At 39.2% G+C, this 19,779-nt stretch overlaps 1 protein-coding gene across 3 annotated transcripts in view; it reads left to right on the plus strand.

Moving 5' to 3' along the window:
- Window positions 1-19,779, plus strand: part of LOC124160108 — a 205,183-nt gene that overhangs the window by 82,555 nt on the left and 102,849 nt on the right. Inside the window, exon 2 of one of the 3 annotated variants that reach the window (XM_046535856.1) lies at window positions 11,894-11,954. The exons of the other annotated variants lie outside the window; for them this stretch is intronic. Coding sequence (XP_046391812.1) covers window positions 11,894-11,954 — 61 coding nt within the window. The remainder of the gene's footprint in view (window positions 1-11,893; window positions 11,955-19,779) is intronic. 3 annotated transcript variants of the gene reach the window in all.

Genomic DNA, 19,779 nt, shown 5'->3' on the forward strand with positions numbered 1-19,779 from the left:
GATTATTGATTTACCAGCAGTTGTGAGAGCCTCGCTTGCGAGACGTGTTGGCTATTTTCATTTTAAATCAAAATAATCGACGATAGAGGCTCGGAAGCCCCCATATTTTGTATTATTTGTAATATTAATATCTGAGTGAGCGCATAAAATATAAACAGTGGCGCCGACTCCATGGGGCCAGAGGGGCCCCGAGCCCCCCCAAAAACTCGTTTCAGATGTGAGGAAAAATGTGTCAGGCTTATCGATTTTCCCCGGAGTGTCCAGATATCGAGATTCGAGTGAACAGGGTTCTAATGATGACCATATGACTCTTCTAAAATGCTTAAAAACTTAAAATTCACTACTTAAAAAATTTACCGGGGCAAGGTCCCCGGTTTGGGTCCCCCCAATATTTTTTGTTAGTCGGCGTCCCTGAATATAAAACTGGAGAAGTGACACCAAAGATTTTATATTACCTATGTAACATATTTTATAATACCTAAGTAACATCGTTGTAGCAGTCTGAGCCACGGCCGTTGGAGGGATTACGTTGATCCAATTACATCAATTTACATTTTACGTAACCCCTCCCCATTAATGGACGGCACCTCATTCACTAAGTAATTGGAACTATTTTGATGTTTGCTATTGTATGCTGTCCTTTTACATGCAATAACCCAATAATCCATTTCTTCATAGGTGCCGGAATAGTCGTCGTTTAGGACTGCCTATGTTTGTACTATAAGGTGAATACCAGTGAATACAACTTTTGCTCGCTGCTTGGAGATCTACTAACATATTTTGAGTCAAAATAGTTTTATTTTCAACTTGACTACTCCCGTTAATCTACTGGTGATAATCAGTGCCAGTGGTTGTAATGCGCAAAGTTAGGAAAGGTTGAAAAATATCAGCCAAGAGTTGTAATTATCAGTGTACCAACGTGTTAGAATTGTAAAAATTACGCTATCGATAAATATCTGACAAATATATGTACAAATTGTCAGTGGCGTGATTACTTCCGTTGTTCACCGTAAATATGAAATTTCACGATCAAGCTTAAAAGATCAAAGCTATGTGTGAAGTTTGTTTATCTAGTAGTAAATTGAATGGCGTAACCAAGGGGGGGATGAAGGCATGTATCCCCCCAAAGGCTCTAAGAAATCAAAAAATAATTTAAATTTCTTGTCTGGATTTGATGAATACTAACTGCGTCTGCTTGAAGTTAAATTTTAAGTGCCAAAATGATGTAAAATGCATTTTCAGGCATGTTATTTTTCAAATTTTTCCTTAAATCCCCGTTTCCTGGGCGGGTTTCCCCCACTAACCCCTCTATTCCCCTCCAAAGCCCCTTCATCCCCCCTAAGAATATCTCTAGTTATACCACTGAGTAAATTAATCGTATCAACGAATAACAGTAAGGAATTCACCTGTACCACTTGCGTGGGCTAATTTAAGGCTCTAAATCAGTGAAAAATAGTAGTTTTCATCATAACGAGATCTGTGATTTTAAGTCGCACGTGATGAATATAAGTAGGTCATGCCTTCCGGCTTTTGATTATTGTATTTGCCTAGTTCCTACTATAGATATTTTCATGGTGTGTGTGTGCTCTTACATTGTTTGTGGATTTACCGAAATCATTGAAATACGTTCTAGTTTGTCTATGAGTAAGCAGCGGAACTGATTCGCGATCTCACATGTGAATTGTGTGCAGACTGTTTTTCTGTGAATTCGTATTCGTGAAGCCAAGCAAAAGGACTGTCACATTATCATGAAATAAAAGTTTCTTTTTACAATAAGTGCATATTTTGTGTCTCTTCAACGGTCTATTGTTTTACATAGATAACTGCCTTTAAGTTATTTTTCATTATTTTAGAAAGTGCTTTTCGTGTGCTCTCTGAATTGGCACTAGGTTTCCAAACCCCGCTACTTACATGAAAAGAATGCAGATCAACAGTTTATTTGTTATATCTTAGGAGTTAAGTGCTTTTGTCTGTAATTAAGGGTCTCCAGTTAAGTATTCGTGATGGATTTTTAATATCTTCAGCAGGAGAGAATCGGACCACTGTAGGACGGATAGGACTACCTTCTCTGCTAATGCGGCGTTGCCAAATTCAACAGCACGGCTCGTAAGCTTAAGAAGGCATCGGTTATGCACTCTATCTTCCTCCTCATGGCATACTGAAACAGTAAACGCAACTTTCTTTCCTCGAAAGAATGAAGAAAAACTTTTGCAATAAAAGTTGCACTTTGACGTCTAGGAATCAAGCAGTAATAATATAGAGTACTACTCATAACTGAGCGCTGCCGAAAATGCACATCTAACGACTACCATTAATACGTTCTCATAATAAACAGTAATTTGCTAGCATTTTCTACGGGTCTACAGAAAATTCAGGGACATAAACCATATATATGGTTGAAATTTGCTTTGATAACGTCACAAAATAACCAGAGTCGTCTTCATCGGCACATGGGTACGATTGCGATTCTAGGAGCCTTTTGAGCTCCGTCCGCGTGGGTTATCAAGATGACAGGTACCATTTCAATCAAATTTGTTTTATTAATTCTCAAGTTAATATTTCGTAATGCTCCAACTGTTGTAGCTTGGATAAAAATTGATACATAATATTCATGCCATAAAAGGGTAGCGTGAGTCTCTCACGGAGGTAAATAAAAGCGACTTAAGCGGCTCAAAATAAAAGCGACTTAAGGTTAAAAGCTTATTACTCATTAGTAAATGACGTCGCGAGAAAATATATTAATGAGTAGAGAGCTTATTTTATTTCACGTCAGATTGTGGAAGTTAATGTGAAATGTTAGATAAATTTTCTGCGTGAAAATTGAAAAAGTGAGGGCCGGTGCTTTGCCTCCGCAGCCGTTGGTCTAGCTTTGTTGACATGCAACCTTCATTCAACGACGTAGAACCTCTTATTGTAGCAGTTAAGGGAGCGCAGATGTTGATGTAAATGCAAAGATACTCTGGGTGCGTCGCGGCCTCCGTCTCCGGGTTGATGCTGCCCTGAGTCCCTGAGGGATCGGCCGTGACAACAACCACTGCTGTGGTACTGCCTCGGAGGCCCCGAAACGGCAGTTATGACGTCAGACCCACCCGAGTTGACCACGACCCCTTCCAAACGCCGTTGGAACAACTTTGAGAATTTTTATCTCGGGAACGAAGCGTTACCTAGCCTTCGAGGTTTTTACGTTGTGCAAGATTTATCACCCTCTATTTCCGTCTATTTTTTCCAAAAAATGTGCAAATTCTCCATTGTGGTTCTTTTTGATTTTAGCAAAGCGTTTGATACAGTTATTCGTGTCAATTTCCTCCATCTGCAGATCTTCACGATCACGTATAACGTAAGTCCAATGTGATGCTAAAGTTATCTCTTCATGCGAGAAACATGGCCAACTAATCCTGAATAGCACCTTAACTCAAGGTATAATTATCGGTAGCTCTAAATTTGTCTATAAAGTTAACTGCGATATGCATGAGTTGCCATGAGCACAATTTCCCCTCGACCGTAAGTCGATCCACGGATCTTTGGCTTATCCGATCCCTAGATCCGATAGAGGTATGTGAAAGGTCATTACGATAGTCTTGTTAGTGTAACTGATCTCTTAGATAAACTCGGATGGGAATCTCTGTCGGACCGTAGATTGAAAAATAGACTAAACCTTTTAGATAAATTCAAGAGCAGTGTCTTTTCTGACGAAGTTAACCATATCTTACGGACGCCAACATACTACGGAAGATCAGATCATATAAATAAAATAAGAGAGATAGATTGTAGAACAGACAGATTCCGAATGTGATTTTTTCCACGATCAATAAGAGATTATAACGGCAGCAATAGAACTCGAAAATAGATTGCATGACTTGTAGTGTAGCCTACTAACCTATGTAAAACTTTAAGCATGTTTCTTAATTCAATTATTATTTCTAACAGCATATAGTAGTATAGTTTGTTATTATACGGGACGTTTTTTGGACGGTGTGGTGTGCATGTGGGAGTCCAAATGCATGCTGCATGCCGGTGATTGATCACCCCCTGCCAAACACCCTAGAGGTGGCTCGCAGGGTATTATGTAGATGTAGATCCTCTACGCACACCACTTCGCTATCCACGTATGTACTGTCACTTTCAAAAGTCGGTCCACATGACGGGCGCAGCCGGGACCGGGCTTTCCCAAAGTCGACCTTCGCCTATTGCTTATGCGTTCCATTCCTGCTTAGAGCCCATTGAACTTGATCTCCTATGTGGCTGGTGCAACTTGACTTCTTTACTCTCGCCAACAGACCCAAGCAATATTTCCTGACTAGAAAGTCTTCGGGAAAACCCATAGCCTCCGCCAACCCCATAACTTCAGAACTCGAGAACACCAGAACCCAAAAATGCTCACCCTCGAAGTGGAAGCCAAAAGGGAATTACGGCTCAGCTGCACTTTTGCATCATGATGAGAGGATGACAGAGAAGATGAGAGAGAGTTCCCATCGGGTCGCCGCAAGGCCGAGTCCAACGAAAATGTGAGGAAACCGTTTTTGATGCAGTATGAAAGTAGTATTCGTACTTTTTGAACTCGGTACACCTTGATGTAATCATGAAGACCTTCTGTAACCGGATTTACCCATTTCGGTGACCAAGAACTTAAGGTTATTTTCTAATTATAGTGCGTGAAGTTTAAGTTATCCTGTCATTAAGAGTTTCGTCAAGCTACAAGTTGTCCCTATACCTGAAAATCCCCTCTTTCTGTCTGCTGTCGTGGATATTGGACGACAAGATATATTGTTGAAGGAACTTAAGTTTCATTTTTATTATTTGCTAAACAATTCAATCAGGTTTGGCTCTTATCCTATTAAGGCTACCCTACGTCTCTTCTAAAATTCTATTGGAAAAATAGTCTTTCAGATAGTTGTAATTCTTCAGAAAAATATGCATACTAGTAGCAATTTTGTAATAGCCAAAAGCAGCTAAAGAGGAAAGGTTTCAATGAGTTACATAAAACGGTCGAGTGAAATTTGCCATAAGACCAGAACCGACAGCAATTATTAGATCTCCTTTGGAGGCATTTCTTTTCTTAGGAGTATATTGAATGCCAAGTATTTTTATTCTCGTGAAAAAGATACACCAGTTTATTTTTACTCCGTCCGATGGTATTTATTATTATTATTATTATATTGTACAAGTTACAAGTTGGCTATTTGCCAGGTGGTAACAGTTTATACAAAATAAAAAGAAAAAGAAAAATATTGCAAATGAGAAATACATTACCAAAATGAAACTAGAAAGTGAATATTTAAAATTCAGTGATATTAATTTTCCAATATTAATCCTCTACACCTCTTCTTGAAAATCCTTACGTTGTTAGGGTAGGGCTTAAACAGTTCTGCAGGGAGTCTATTCCATTCCGTAATCGTCCTGTTGAGGTACGAGAATTTCTTTATGTTAGTCCTTTGCGGCCGGCATTTCATCTTGTATTGGTGATCATGCCTATCAATATAGCTGGGGTATTCAATCTTCTTCCGTAGTCCCCCCCATGCCTTTTCCCCTTTCAGTGTGCGGAAGAGTGCGCAAAAGCCTATTTATTTTTCTTCTCCGTTCTAGTGTGTCCCATCCCAGTACTTTCAGCATTTTACCGACACTTTCGGTCTTTTTGTGTTTCCTCATGACGTACCTTGCTGCCTTTCTTTGCACCTTCTCGATGGATTCTGTTTGTCCCTTATCATACGGGTCTCACACTAGTGACGCGTACTCGAAAATCGGCCGGATTAATGTCTTATGCGTCTTCTCCTTTGTAATTCGATCACTTTCCTTAAGATTCTTCATCACCCAATGTAACATTTTGAACGCCTTTTTTGTTAATTGTTAGACATTTGCCTCCCACCCTAAATCTTTCATTAAATACACCCCTAAGTATTTACATAGGTCACTTTTTGGAATAACCGTCCCTGAATATATAAGTATTCTCTCCTAGTGCCATTTAGTTTCCTACTAAAAGTTATAAATTTACACTTTTTTACGTTTATGTCCATTCCATTTTTTGACACCCAAACTGTCATTTTATTTACGTCATTTTGAAGCACTTCTCGATCGCTTTCCCTTTCTATTCTCCTTTAAATAATTTAGTCATCTGCGAAAAGCCTAATATCGGAGTTAATACTATTTGGGAAGTCATTTATATAAATTAAGAATAAAAGCGGTCCAAGGACGCTACCTTGTGGGACACCCGACGTTACTTGTGCTTCTTCGGAGCACATTTCACCCACTTTAACCTTTTGCCTTCGACCCTTCAGGAAATTTTCGACCCAAAAATACAGTCTACAGTCTGTTTGAGGTGGTAATTTTCTCATTTTTTTTCTAAAAGCCGATTGTGCTCTACTTTGTCGAATGCTTTTGACAGGTCGACAATTATTGCATCCACTTCTATCCCTTCATCCATAGAGTCTGCAATTTCTTGGCAAAAACCAAGTTGTTGCGTTTCTCAGGAGTGCCCTTTTTTATACCCATGTTGAAAATTGAACAACCAGTCGGTGCTCTCCCATAGTTCCCAAAGATAATCAGCAATTATCTTTTTACTATTAATTTGCACACTGTTGACGTCAAACTAACCGGTCTGTAGTTTTCAACCAATCCCTTATCTCCTCCTTTAAAGATGGGTGTTACGTATGCTTTTTTCCAATCCTTGGGTAGAACTTAGTTATTTATCGTAGCATTGAATAAATGTTTCTCATATTTTGTTATTTCACTGCCTCCCATTTTGAGTATATCTATTGATACTGGCCCAACTGATTTATTCTTCCTCATTTTACTTATACTACTTATTTTACTACCCATTTTACTTATTTACCACATTCTGTGCTGATAAATAATCACTTTAAATTGTTGAGATAATATAATATCGTATTTACCGAGAAAAATTCTTGCGTTGGATGTGCCGCTCAATGTTTTTAGATATAATGGATTATTTTGAAATTTTAACCCTCAAAAACTCAAGGTTTTTGCTGTTAACAGACTTTTGAAAATATTTTGTATACGTGATATACTGGAACACTTAAAAATACATACATTATATTGTGAGATATACATAAGATGAATTTTTCAACAAGTTACTGCGGTAATTCGTGTCACGAAAAGGCAAATTGCGGACCTGTTATTCAAGCTGAGTACTATTTGAGCGTTACAGAGGGTTGAGGAATACCAAGATCTTCAGGGAAGAATAGGTGAAATAGAAAATTGTGGCATATGAAATATCCCCGGCAACCACCTACTACAAGAAAGTGCGGCCAATGGAATGTCAACTAAGCTGGTTTATAAATTACGAATTAGACCAACAGATAAGTATTAACCATTAAAATGGATAAAGATTTTTACTGTAACTTTGCTTGAAATTAGTATTTACATAAATATGCGCTTATGTTAGCAAAGATGTTATATATTATTGCAATATTAATTTAGAACAATGCATTATTGACATTATCTGGTCAATAATTTTGTAAACTTGGGAACCCTTTGCCAGCTAAATTTTCCAATGAGGTTTGAATGTTTTTTTTTGTCGCAGGAAAGGTAGAGAATATGATTAGGAGTTGTTTAGTTTGAATGAAATATAATGATGTTATTCTGGCGACGTTTGTTCTCCAGCTTTGTGATTTAGTATAATTATACTGACTATCTTTTGATGAAAATGATTATAATCATTTTTATCAAAATTCAGTTTGGATCATGCATAAATTTGTGGCAATATAAAGTTGAATAAAAATGTGGACACTCGGTCATTGACTCAGTGCTTCAACCCAGAGGTTGGTTTGGCAAAGGTGAGGTAAAGCTCACCCTAGACAAAGCCACATGCGTACAAAATTTGCATATTTAGGGTTGCGGGCCCGTGCCGTCCTTTGACTAGTGCCACATCGCACTCCGAGGATTTTTGTATCGCGGTTGCCCAAAGGATAAGTTTAAATAATAAATTTGATAAGTTTAAAAATTTTTAATTATGTGAACAAATGAAAAATATAGCGGTTCAATTCACAATTCTACAGACGAATCATACAAAATTAATGCCCTTATAATGTTTAAATAGCACCTAATGTAATCAAAATATCTTCAGACATTAAAAATTTCCCCGTGCTAATCGCGAATAGAAAATTACCATATTTTTCGAAATTTTTATAAAAACCGTATATTTGACACTAATTTTGTCAACTGATTGAAAGTAGAATAAGCTGATTCTTTTAAAAAATATGGTTTAAATGTGTAACATGTGCCATGTTGCAGGTTAAGAAACTATAATTACCGATATTCAAAAGATCGAACTTCACTGTAAAAAATATATCTCAGTATTTGATGTGGTGAAACTTCGCCATTATCGTGTGTGGTGATGATGATGTGTCGTTTTTTCACTTGGATATCAATATTCCACAACTTTTTCTTAGCTTTATGTTATTAATTGAATAATATAGTGGATACTGCATGTCCTCTCGTCCTCAAGTCTTTGTATTCAAAATAACATGAGTGTGGAAAATAGATTTAGAATTCATTACTATTAAAGTGCGAAATTGCCACTTCATTTATTTATCACGTAATGTGATTTTTTCAGGCTGCAAATTTTCTTGCCATATCGATCCTAAATTTCTACGAGGATAATAGTAAGAGGAGATCAAGAAGAGATTTTATTTATAGCTTAAGGATAAGTAAAAGTGGATGATATACTTTAATCTAAATTCTTCCAGATGTAACGCCTGTGGAAGAATCACAAACATCATAGTCAAGTCGATGAAGGCTGTCAGAAAAATCTCATTTGTTACCAATTTGTGCGCTTAGGAAAATCAAGATTCACCAGTGAAAGCAGACACTTAAGACGGTATAACGCCTTTTTGGCATTTGATTGATGATATATTTCGATGTTCTGCGCTCGTGCATTTTGCCACGAAAATTGCTGAAAAGGTATCAGGATTTCATGATGTGAGGAATGAACAGAACATTTCGTTTCGCGTTGATATATTATAGGAATGAAATGCACATACTTCAAGAAACATCTTTAATATTTAATAATATCACCGTTTTTTCAATTACAAACCGTAATCGTAATTGCATGGAATCAATTATATTTTCTAATCAAATATCCTCCCTATAGAAATCTCCCTAAGCATCCTGCAAATGGGCCTCTAACGCCTCCGAGCTCTTCTCTCTGTGGTATTCCCGTTCCTTCGTAATTATTCCCCAGACATTTTCGATGGGGTTAAGATCCTGTGAGTTAGAAGACCAAGGTAAAAAATGGATTTTCTTAAAACAAATGCTGGGTTACATTAGCTTTATGAATCGGACATTTGTCCTGCACAAAAACCACCTCCTCACCCTCAGGAACGAATTCTTCTATGTTGGGCAATGAGTAAGTTCTTAAAATCTCGACGTAATCCTCGGCGTTCATGCTGGCTGGGGTTTTAACTAGCAGTCCTGGTCCAGCCGCAGATGTTGCCCCCGAGAAACTTAGACTGATGTGACCAGGATCTTTTGTTCTCATTAAATTTTCTTCATTATACCTGTAAAAAAATGGCCAATATTAAAATAATGATTCTCATCATGAACTTTGAAAATTATGTTGGAAGTATAAGTAACAGCTGTTATTTGTAAACAGCTTTTTTATTTTTTCGTAGTCGTCGCCATCTTTTGAGGGAAGAAAAATAAAGCTGATTGTGAGAGCGAAAAATGCTACACATTTCATGTATATACTACGTAATTACAATAAATTTCACATGATATCTCAAGCTAAAAGAATCATTACCTTGTATTTCTCGGCCGCCAAAGCCCCAACTTCCCGTGCTGGTTGCCTCTGAAAGTTTTCTCTTCTGAGAATATCACGAGGTGCCAGTACGTTTGGGGCATACCAACGTAATAGTTGGCAAATTGTAAACGGGCTTCACGTTGTATTTCGCTGATAGAGGGTTTCTTGGCAGCCCTGTAATGCTTAATCTCACCCTCGATGAATGGGCCTCTTACTGTCGCATAGCTACAACGTAAATTACCGTGAATGTTCAACCCCGCTAGACCACCAGTAGACAAGTACTTTTGACGAATCATCTCCCTCATGTCTTCGTCTTGCCACCTGGTAGTTTTTCTTGAACGTCCACTTTTTGCTTTAGTCTCTAATGTCTCGTCACCATCAACTTTTCTTTTAAGCCACTTGCACACATTTTTCTATCAACTCCTAATTCCGCAGCTATTTTCAACACAGTTTTCCCGCTGTCAAATATAAGGAGACCATTCGCCTGAGTGCGCTTGAATGTGCGTTGGCCCGACGGTCTGTATTTTCGAGGACTCGCCGCACTACTTCCCGGAGTGGAACTCACCTTACCTTACTTCCCTTGAGCCCTCTCCTCTGCGGAAGCGCGTGGAAGGGGATAAAGGAAGAATGCAATGGAAATAGAAAGATCGTGAGTAAGTCTAACTGGCCGCTTCAAGTCATGGAACGCACAGGCAATGCCCCAAGTTCGAGGCCAGCAGAAAACGTAGTTGCTCGTGCTGGCCGTGGGGTCCGACTTTTGAAAATCTTTGTACCTGATTTCCCATGGCAATTGTACCGAGGCTCATGGTACTAGATGTTAGGCCCTCGCGCTGTGTCAAGGACGGCAACGCGAGGGAGAAAAAGGACTTCAATGAAGCCACAGCCAGATGAGGGCCTCAAACTGCGCCAAAGCCACGCATAGTGATAAAATTAATGTTTCGAAGTGCGCGTGTACGGCGGTGAATTGCCATGAGAAAAAATTCCCCTGACCCGTGGATCGAACCGGGGATCGAATCGGGGATCTTTGAATTTCCGGGCCACTGTTTTTGCATTCAAGCCAATGTTATAGCCTTTTGTAAAAGTTTATGAGTAGGAACCATCACCACGTTTACCAACCGAGATCAGATCTGAATGCTGCATTCGGAGTGATTTGGAGAGAGAGAGAGAGAGAGAGAGAGAGAGAGAGAGGGAGAGAGAGAGAGAGAGAGAGAGAGAGAGAGAGAGGGTGAGAGAGAGAGAGAGAGAGCGAGCGGAATCGCGTTGCGTTTGTTAAGGCATAGGTCGTGGGTTCGAATCCCGCCTGGGTAGGTGATCCCTATTCAGGGCATGAATGCTTGTGTTTTACTTTGTTAATGTTGGAAACCCTCGTTGTGAAAGGCCGTTATGCGCTGTTTACGGCGAAGTTTATAATAAATAAATAAACGGATATGATGCGTATACCGATCTTCAACTATCGATTATGCCGTTCTTGTATGTGCTATGAGTTAAAATTTCCAGTACGTCTCTTAATCAAGGATAGTTAATCTAGTTTCTCAATACGGTAGTATGAATCATCGTAGCCGCGGGCACTGTTAATGGCAAATATGAGCCCATACTACAGTGAATCGTGTACTGCAGTTAAAGGAGCACCGGCAGAGATTATTTGCCATTCCAATACCTGGTCAGTTTCTTAATATCTTATTTGAAGATTCGCGATGTGCTCGTCGTGGTAGCGTAGGATGAGATCACCTGGTAACTTCAAGGGTGGGAAATTATTGTTGCTAACCATTTCGATAAAAATGTTTGATTTAGTAAGTTTCAAATGGTCAAAGCCACCTTTGAATTTGAGCTATTTTAGGGCAAAACTGCGTGCGATGGGCACATGCAAGAAACAGTGCCGAAGTTTTAGTCTGATGGCAAAAAAGGTTGGCTGTGCAGAACTGAGCTCGAATCTCGAGCCAAGATTAATCAGGCATGTCGAAATCGAAAGTGAGCTGGCTCACTCGGGCCGATCGGGAGTGAGACCGATCGGGAGTGAGACCTCGTTCGTTCACCCGGACCGAGTCAGCCAGACGGATCTCAGCTCGATTGGTAAAGTTATTTTTTACTTGTGCTCTATATTTTCATCGCATTAAATGTTACGACTCTTCTCATTTGCAGTGCTGAGCGGAGTGGGCGTGGATCTGTGTTATCACGGCCGCACCATCGGGCCATTCGTCCTGTGAGTTCATTTCTATTACTCTCCCTCGTGGCTATTTCTACTGCCTATTGAAAGGACATAGGCTGCATCTCTCTAGTGCGTGTACTAGTCTGCCTCCGAATGTCCATTAGTGAGCCTCATCTATTGCCTATCAGCACATTGGCGACGTTAGCCACTAAGTAACTCTTACTACCTTTGCAGGGAAAATACGTGGCTTAAAATTCAAATTTTGCATTTATTTCATGGCACACCTTACCGTATTGAAAATGCGTGATAGTAATATCGCCACGGGAAGAAGGGTGCCTATACGATTGCCTACTGCGAGTTCCTATATTTAATTTGGGAAATATGTGAGGCCCCCTCGTAGATGCCTTTCTTTCCATATCTATATTTATATCCAGTGAAATACATTTTACCCTTCACTTAGTCACTGTACGCATAGGCACCTTCAGTGGCGTCGTTCCCCTTCTCTCACTAATCGCCCGCGAGAGATCTCTCTCCTCATTGGCCTCGGGCGTTAAGCTTCAAAGGACATATTGACAAAGGGCAGGAAGTGCTGTGTGCGTGGGTAAGTTTAGATTTGCTCAGTGCTTAGGATGTGAGCCGCCTCTAACCCTCAACTTATTTGTGGTATTTTTTTGCCCGCAGAATTTAAAACGTGCATGAAAATATATTTATGGACACCATATTAACAGAATCCCAAACCATTTGAGCCGCTAACTGCCGAAAGACGTCGCGTCCAATTTGGCTGGCTTTTCAGGAGAGAGAAATCCCTAATTAACCCATATGCACCGCATACAAAATAAATAAAAAATTATTTTACATGACTGGGAATTTAGAACGTGTACCCATAAATAAAGTACGCAATATATTTACAGAGAGTTGGTCAGAGATTTTTTGCATTAAGGACAAGTTTCTTTTCTGCCGTAAAAAGAATGTCTTGGGACATTGTATGGAGAACAATGTATGAACAAATTATTTTGTATACATTTATCTGAATGAAGAAAGAATTTGCTTTACTGCATTATTTCAGTTTTCATATTCTTTGGATGATGTTGTCGTTCGCCCTGACAAAATCATATTTCAAAAGTTCAATTTTATTCTGGTATGCATACCTTTGTTTTATTGGGATGTACCATTTTCAAAATTAATAGGAAGTACCGTTGAATAGGCTTTGTATATATGAGCCCGAATCGACTCTCCTGCGTTCCTTAGTCTGAAATAATTAATCCATTGTCAAGTCGGCGATGTTCATGTTACACTGCACCACGTGGTGCTTTTTGGATGAAAAATTCATTTATCTGGATTTAGATGTGGATAAAGTCCTTTTTTTGTTTTTTTTTTATGTTTTTTTAATCTATGTAAATTTTGTTTTTTATGTATCAATTTAACTATTTACCCACTTTGTAAGCCCCCTCACCGACATCACGTTCATGATAGATAAAAGTTGTATGTTCCTTCGTTGGAAGATTATTCACACCAAAGATGCAATTAGTGAGCTGTGTGAGGTAATTGGTGTCGTGGACAGATATACTGGGGATACAGGACGCAACTCAGATGAGCTGGTTGTTAGTTTACGCGTATGCCAGAGCTAGCAGGCAGCTGTTTGCCGAAGAAAGGGAACTAATCCCGGACTACACAATATTAAAGGCATTTTCAAGCTAATAGCAGCGATCGGACATGTTCCCTTTTTTTAGCAAGCGTTGAGTCTTGCACCCAGTAACAACTCAAGAAAAAAAGAAAAATCGTACCACTTGGACATGGTGCCTTTCTGCAGTTAGCGATTCATATGTGCCATCGTCAAGTATTGCTTTTGTCATGTGAAGAGACGACAATGATGTGGTCTTGTCTACATGGACAAATAGTTCCCTTAATACTGTCGTCCCAACTGCTTGTACGACGAATTTTGCTTGAGGGATGGAATACGACTGCTGCTTATCACCATTAGGTGCCCTCTTCTTAATTTTATCTTGGCAGTGTGAGCACTCACTTAACTCCATCTGGCGGCCTAGCTTGAAGCCACCAAATGCGGCCGCGGGTTGCGGATGGTGGGTCGATAGAGAGATTAGTTGCCATATGAGCAGGTTTACTGGTAAATGAAGCAGTCATGGAGTAAAAGCTACGTTGATCTGTGGCGGTATTGATCTTTCCCTGGGTAAAATAGGTCATCTAAATAACAAGTAAAGTCTGTGGAAATACCATAACTTGGCGATAGGGGACCACTATGCTTCCTATCACTCGAGGAAGAGGGCAGCAGCTCCTTTTTATGTGAATGACCAGAGTGGTCAGTACAGCGACACTTATTTCACTGCAGGTGAGATAACATTTACTTTAACGACTTTAGCACAACGATGAGGAAGGGGAAACCACCTCATTATTATCCCGAGGATTGGCAGCTGCCTACTCGCTTTGACATCATGACTTCGTGGAATTGTCACAAGTAAAATATTCCGGAGGTAAACTACTCCCCTATTCGGATCACCGGCATGGGGGTTAACCGAAAGGGTGCATATACCGATACGCTTTGATTAAGATACGAATATGGATCGTAAGATCATTTAGGACCTGCCGGCAAGCTGGGAAACCGTAAGGTGGAAAAGCTTAGATTGAGCATTGACTAGCTATGAACCAGCGTGACCTGACGAGGAAGACTTCGTCTACATCTACAAAAACCCAGGGAGCAACCTCTAGGGTGTTTGGCGGGGGGTGACCAATCACCAACTTACAGCATGAAAGCGAACCGCCCCGAACGGTCTTAGAAATATTAAGAATATTAGCAAAATATACGTTCATGTGCATGCAGAGACAAAACTTGCCAATGGTTACTAATTACTAAAGCAAATCCATGCAAGATTAGACATATGGAAGACAAACAAAACATGCAGTGACTTGTTCTAGCGAGTGACTGCCATCAATTCTAATAAATGAAACACCGTTGCTCTCCTTTATAGTGGGAGGGAAGAATGACATTTTAAATCTCTCTGTTTTGCAGTCTATATCTTTTAGTTTCTTCTCGTGATCACGTCTACCATAGTACGATGGTAAACGTAGGATATGTTTCACGACGTCTGAGAAAACATTTTGTCCGAATTTACGAAGTCAATTTAGCCCATACTCAGCGCTCCTGTAAAGATTCCCATCCTAAGTCGCGTAACATACTGAAAAAGTTGCACTATTTATCATAACAACTGATCACGAATCTGGTCGCCCTGCGCTCTACTACTTCGTTAGGGTCCCACACACCACAGCATTGTGTAAGTGAGGCCTCACTAGAGTCAGGTTGCTCATCTCTTTCACCTTTTTAGAGCATTTACAGAGAACTCTTATTCCGAATCTTAGTTTACCGTTAGCTTTCGCGCATACTTCGCGTATATGCTTATCCCTCGAAATATCTCGAGTAATGGTGATCCATGAGTATTTTACGAAGTCGGCATTTTATAGTTGAATCCCGTAAGCGGTGTAGCTCCTTCTTGAAGATATATCCTTTTCCCAAAAATTCATCACCATACACTTTTCATGATTTAATTCTAACCGCATCCTACCCATTTCCCGTCCTCTATCCGTCTTCTATCCTACGTTTAGAATTAATTACCGGCCTCGGTGGCGGTGTGGTAAAGTCCTCGCCTGCCAATCCGTAGGTCGTGGGTTCGAATCCCGCGTGGGTAGGTGTTCCCTTACCAGGGCAAGGGTGTTTGTGTTATGCTTTGCTAATGTTGAAATCCCGTTATAAAGGCCACAATGTGCTGTTTACGGGGAGGAGCGCAATAACTAAATAAATAAACTCCTAATTATTGTACCATTTTATGGCAGCTAGGTTTTTTATGTTAAACTATCGCAACGGTATTAAACTTCCCTCTTTGTATGCAATTACATCATCTGCGGAGAGGAAGATTTTGTTCGTGACCGCGGTGGTTATGTCAAAGCGGGAACAATAGAGGATCTATAACACTTAACACACCTGAGGTAACGTAGAATAGTATCCGAGGTAACTCCATCCAAAACAACCCTCTGTTCGCGATCGTTTAGGAAATCTTTGATCTAATAAATTCCATGCATATCCATACCTTCTGCTTCCAAGTATTGTATCAAATTTAAACGCGGAACCTCATCGAATGCCTTTCTGAAGTCTAAAAAATATGGCGTCGACTTAAATATGTCTGTCACGAGAACAAAGATATCGTGAACGAAGATATTAAGTTGAGTTTCACGAAATCTCCCTTATTTTAAAACTCGTGCTGTTCTTTTGCTAACAGATTTTGGCTACGTAGATTTATTAGACGTTATCGAACTGAAGATTATATTTTCCTATATTTGTGATATCGAACGGTAATTACGAGGCTTTTTCTTATCCCCAACTTTAAATGTAGGTGTGACATTCGCTGTTTTCCAATCTTTTATAACTATATGTTCTGTTAGGGATTTTTCGAGCACTATCTTCAAATAAGGCACAAGATTTACTGATTTGGTAACGGTGATTATTTGAAGTCAGTCGCCCCTTAATGCATGGCAGGAAGGCTTTCTTCTGGTCACTAAGGTCATTTGTGGATGAGTTCGCGACTTCTGCGGTGTTGTTTTTGATTTCGTTCTTTTTGATGACTTTATTATATGTCCGAGAGATCGTTGAATCCATTTCCTCGTAGAATGGCCTCTAGCTTCCATCTCTCTTCGGCAAAGTTGTTCTGGTCACTTATCGTGTAGGAGCGGTGATACCACCAATTTTATAAATTTCGCAATCGCAAATAAGGCATAGCTGTGTACTGGTGGTGAAAAAAATGTCTCCTACAATCTGTGTGCAGGACAAATTTTTTTAACCACCAGTACACAGCTATGCCATATTTGCGATAATCCGGGAAAAACCAGTGGAAGGGGCTGCTGTTGGCCGCACCGCGATATACAGGGATAAATATTTTAGAGGAAAGTGTTGGTTCAAATGCTATTTGAGTGATAAATCTGTAAAAAAGTGCCGTAATAGGGTAGTTTCCTTCATCAAACAAAACGATAGGCATTGATTGCGATTCGTTACCCACCATTAGTGTATTCATAATACACAAATTATTCGGTTTTTGAAATACAGGTTTAGACGAATGGCAAGGGTCAAATTTTATCCTCATTTGAAAAAGGCCAGATTGGCGCCCATGCGATTCCACTCCGCGTGACGTCACAGGGACCTAGTTTCTACACGAGAGGATAGGAGTTATACGTCGTCTGAGGTTACCAATGCATGCATGAGGCACAGAGCTCAGGGAAACATGTCTTAATAATCACCTATTAAAACTGGCTAAGGTCGGAAAGTTTTCTTCGTTTGATAAGGTATTAATAAACCTTTTTTAAGCCAAGCGCTACCATTCAGCAAGGTACTCAGCTATCCGCTAGCACCCTGCGTCCTATCAGCGCTCAGAGTCTCGATCAAGGTCACTTCACAAGGAGAGAGGGGGAACCAGAAATGCGTCGCACGGACTTTCCTACTTACGCGTCGCGTTTTTGCGCGCTTGAAATTTTTCACTTTTCATTTAATCGCGAAAAATAGATATCGTCATTTAAAAATCTAAAAGCGCGAAATACGTACTCCAGGAGTAATAATCTTTCGATTTAGGCAATAAAAAAATAATAGGAAACCACCCTATTGTATTAATATCAATTGTTTTTATTTCTCATTTATTTTTGTAACAAAAACCAGCCTGTATTGCCCATCCAGATAAATATTATAATAATGAAGGATAAAAAATATAATTTATAATATTTTATTAATTTCATAATAGTTTTAATTTCATTTATTAAATGTGTACACCACAGTTATTCAAAAGTCTCTTTTCACTATGCGATCAAATTAATTAAGATATGACTTAAGCTCGCTGTGGGCATGTACTATATGATTGCCTCGAAAGTGCAAAATAGGAATCATTACCGAACGTAAACTCACAAGCGGTCGCGTCCCTCTCTCAAAGCTTAAACCTTGTATTTTGAAAAATGGGAATTATTATCGAATTTCTGTATAAAATTCTGCGCATTGTTTTTCATAGGCAACGACCGACCATTAATGCTGATATTTTTAAAAATAAATAAAAGATCGTAGCACTTTTCCACAAGAATTTCTAATGCGTACAACGCTTTTCGGCTCACTGAGCCATCATCTGGTACAAGATGGTGGCTTAGTGAGCCGAAACGCGTTGTACGCTTTAAAAATTCTTGTGGAAAAGTGCTATGATCTTTTATTTCTTTAAATATGCCTAACTTCCACCAATTGAAGCCTGAATCGGTTGAAATTAATGCTGAACATAGCGGTTAGCAAACAAGTAAAATGGCCCTGCATAAAACAATGCATGTTCAGTACTCACTATTAGGATACGTCGTGACGCGTACAAAAATACAATAATTACCTCAAAATATGCATGGCAATGAGTTATAGGGTAACCTTCCTTTAGGGCAATTCCACGCAAATGTCATACTGACTGGTTAAATAAAAAAAGTGGTTGGAGTCTCTGATATGGACAAACATTTGTGCTTTAAAGTCTAGACTTTCGTTATTAAGTGCTGACACTAGCATGAGTCACGTGTGTCTCTGATAAGAGAAATTTTTTTATGTGCTAACCACAGTTTTTAGCCACATACTAATTTTAATGAGTCATCTACGCGCAAAAAACATCTGTTTCGCTAATATATTTTTATGGCCTCTGTATTAATAATTTTTTTCTATTTTGAGGTTCGTTAATTATTTTGAATGATTTTAAGGGTTTTTGCACAAATTTGTTTTGTATATTTTGAATTAAAGAAGTTATTTTGTAAATTTTTTTGGCAATGAATAAATTTATACCAGAAGGGAATCACACAAGTCAGTCCGTGACATTTCTGGTCAGTCCGTGACGATGCTTTTCTAGAGGAATTACTCCTCTGTAAAATCAGTTATTGTAATGGGCTTTGCAGCATTATGAAATTTGCATTTGATGTTTTGAGATGTATTTTACTGAAACTCTGATCACTCTTTGTTTCAGAGCAACCCTTAGAAGTTTTACTCTGAGCTGAAAGTTCGTTTCATTTTTGTCAGTCCGTGACAGTGAATTTTAAGTCACGTAAGTCCTGTATTTTTCAAGACAAAGTAGTGTATTAACCAAAGTTAAACTTCACACCATTGTGCAGTAATTTGGAAGTTGAAAAAGTTTTGTATGTCAGACCGTTCGCCTTACGTGCGTTCTTAAAAGTTCAAAAACGCATTGTGACGGTCAGTCCGTGACGCGTGGAATCGCCCCTTAGTCTATTTCTTATTTTAGAATCATTTTACGGTGCTTCTACAAAACAACAAGTGTGAGACAAGCGCTATCATTATAGATATGAAAGATTTTTTTAGCCACTGACGACAAGAAAATCAATGCCATTGAACAGTGAAATGTAGATTTTTTAAAAACTAAACAGAACTGTGACCTATACATCGAATTTTATTTGATCGCAGAATTTTAGACATAACTATCTGCGATTCTCGAAGTGTAAAATCCTACCCTGTCTTTACATCAGACAAGTGTGAACACATTTTCACTCACGTATATGCAACAAAAAATAAAATTACAAGTGCTTTCTCGGGCACCAGGTGAGTGTTTTTTGTACAGCCAAAGATTTTGCTTGACGGACGCCGCGGCGCGCCGTCAGGTACTTGAATAAGAAGACTATTTATTAACAACATGGTAGAAGACGTTATGATGACGGTGACTTAGTATGAAAAAAAAAACGCTGGGTGTAGGAAAGGCAAACTGATCAGTTCCCGAGAGAACTTCAACTGTATTATTTGCCAGAAAAAAACACCAAAAATTTGAACGTATGCACCGAAATCGTTTGTATGACATTGCCTTAGACAACT

The sequence above is a fragment of the Ischnura elegans genome, chromosome 6 (genome assembly GCF_921293095.1).
Source record: "Ischnura elegans chromosome 6, ioIscEleg1.1, whole genome shotgun sequence".
NCBI classification, from domain to species: domain Eukaryota; kingdom Metazoa; phylum Arthropoda; class Insecta; order Odonata; family Coenagrionidae; genus Ischnura; species Ischnura elegans.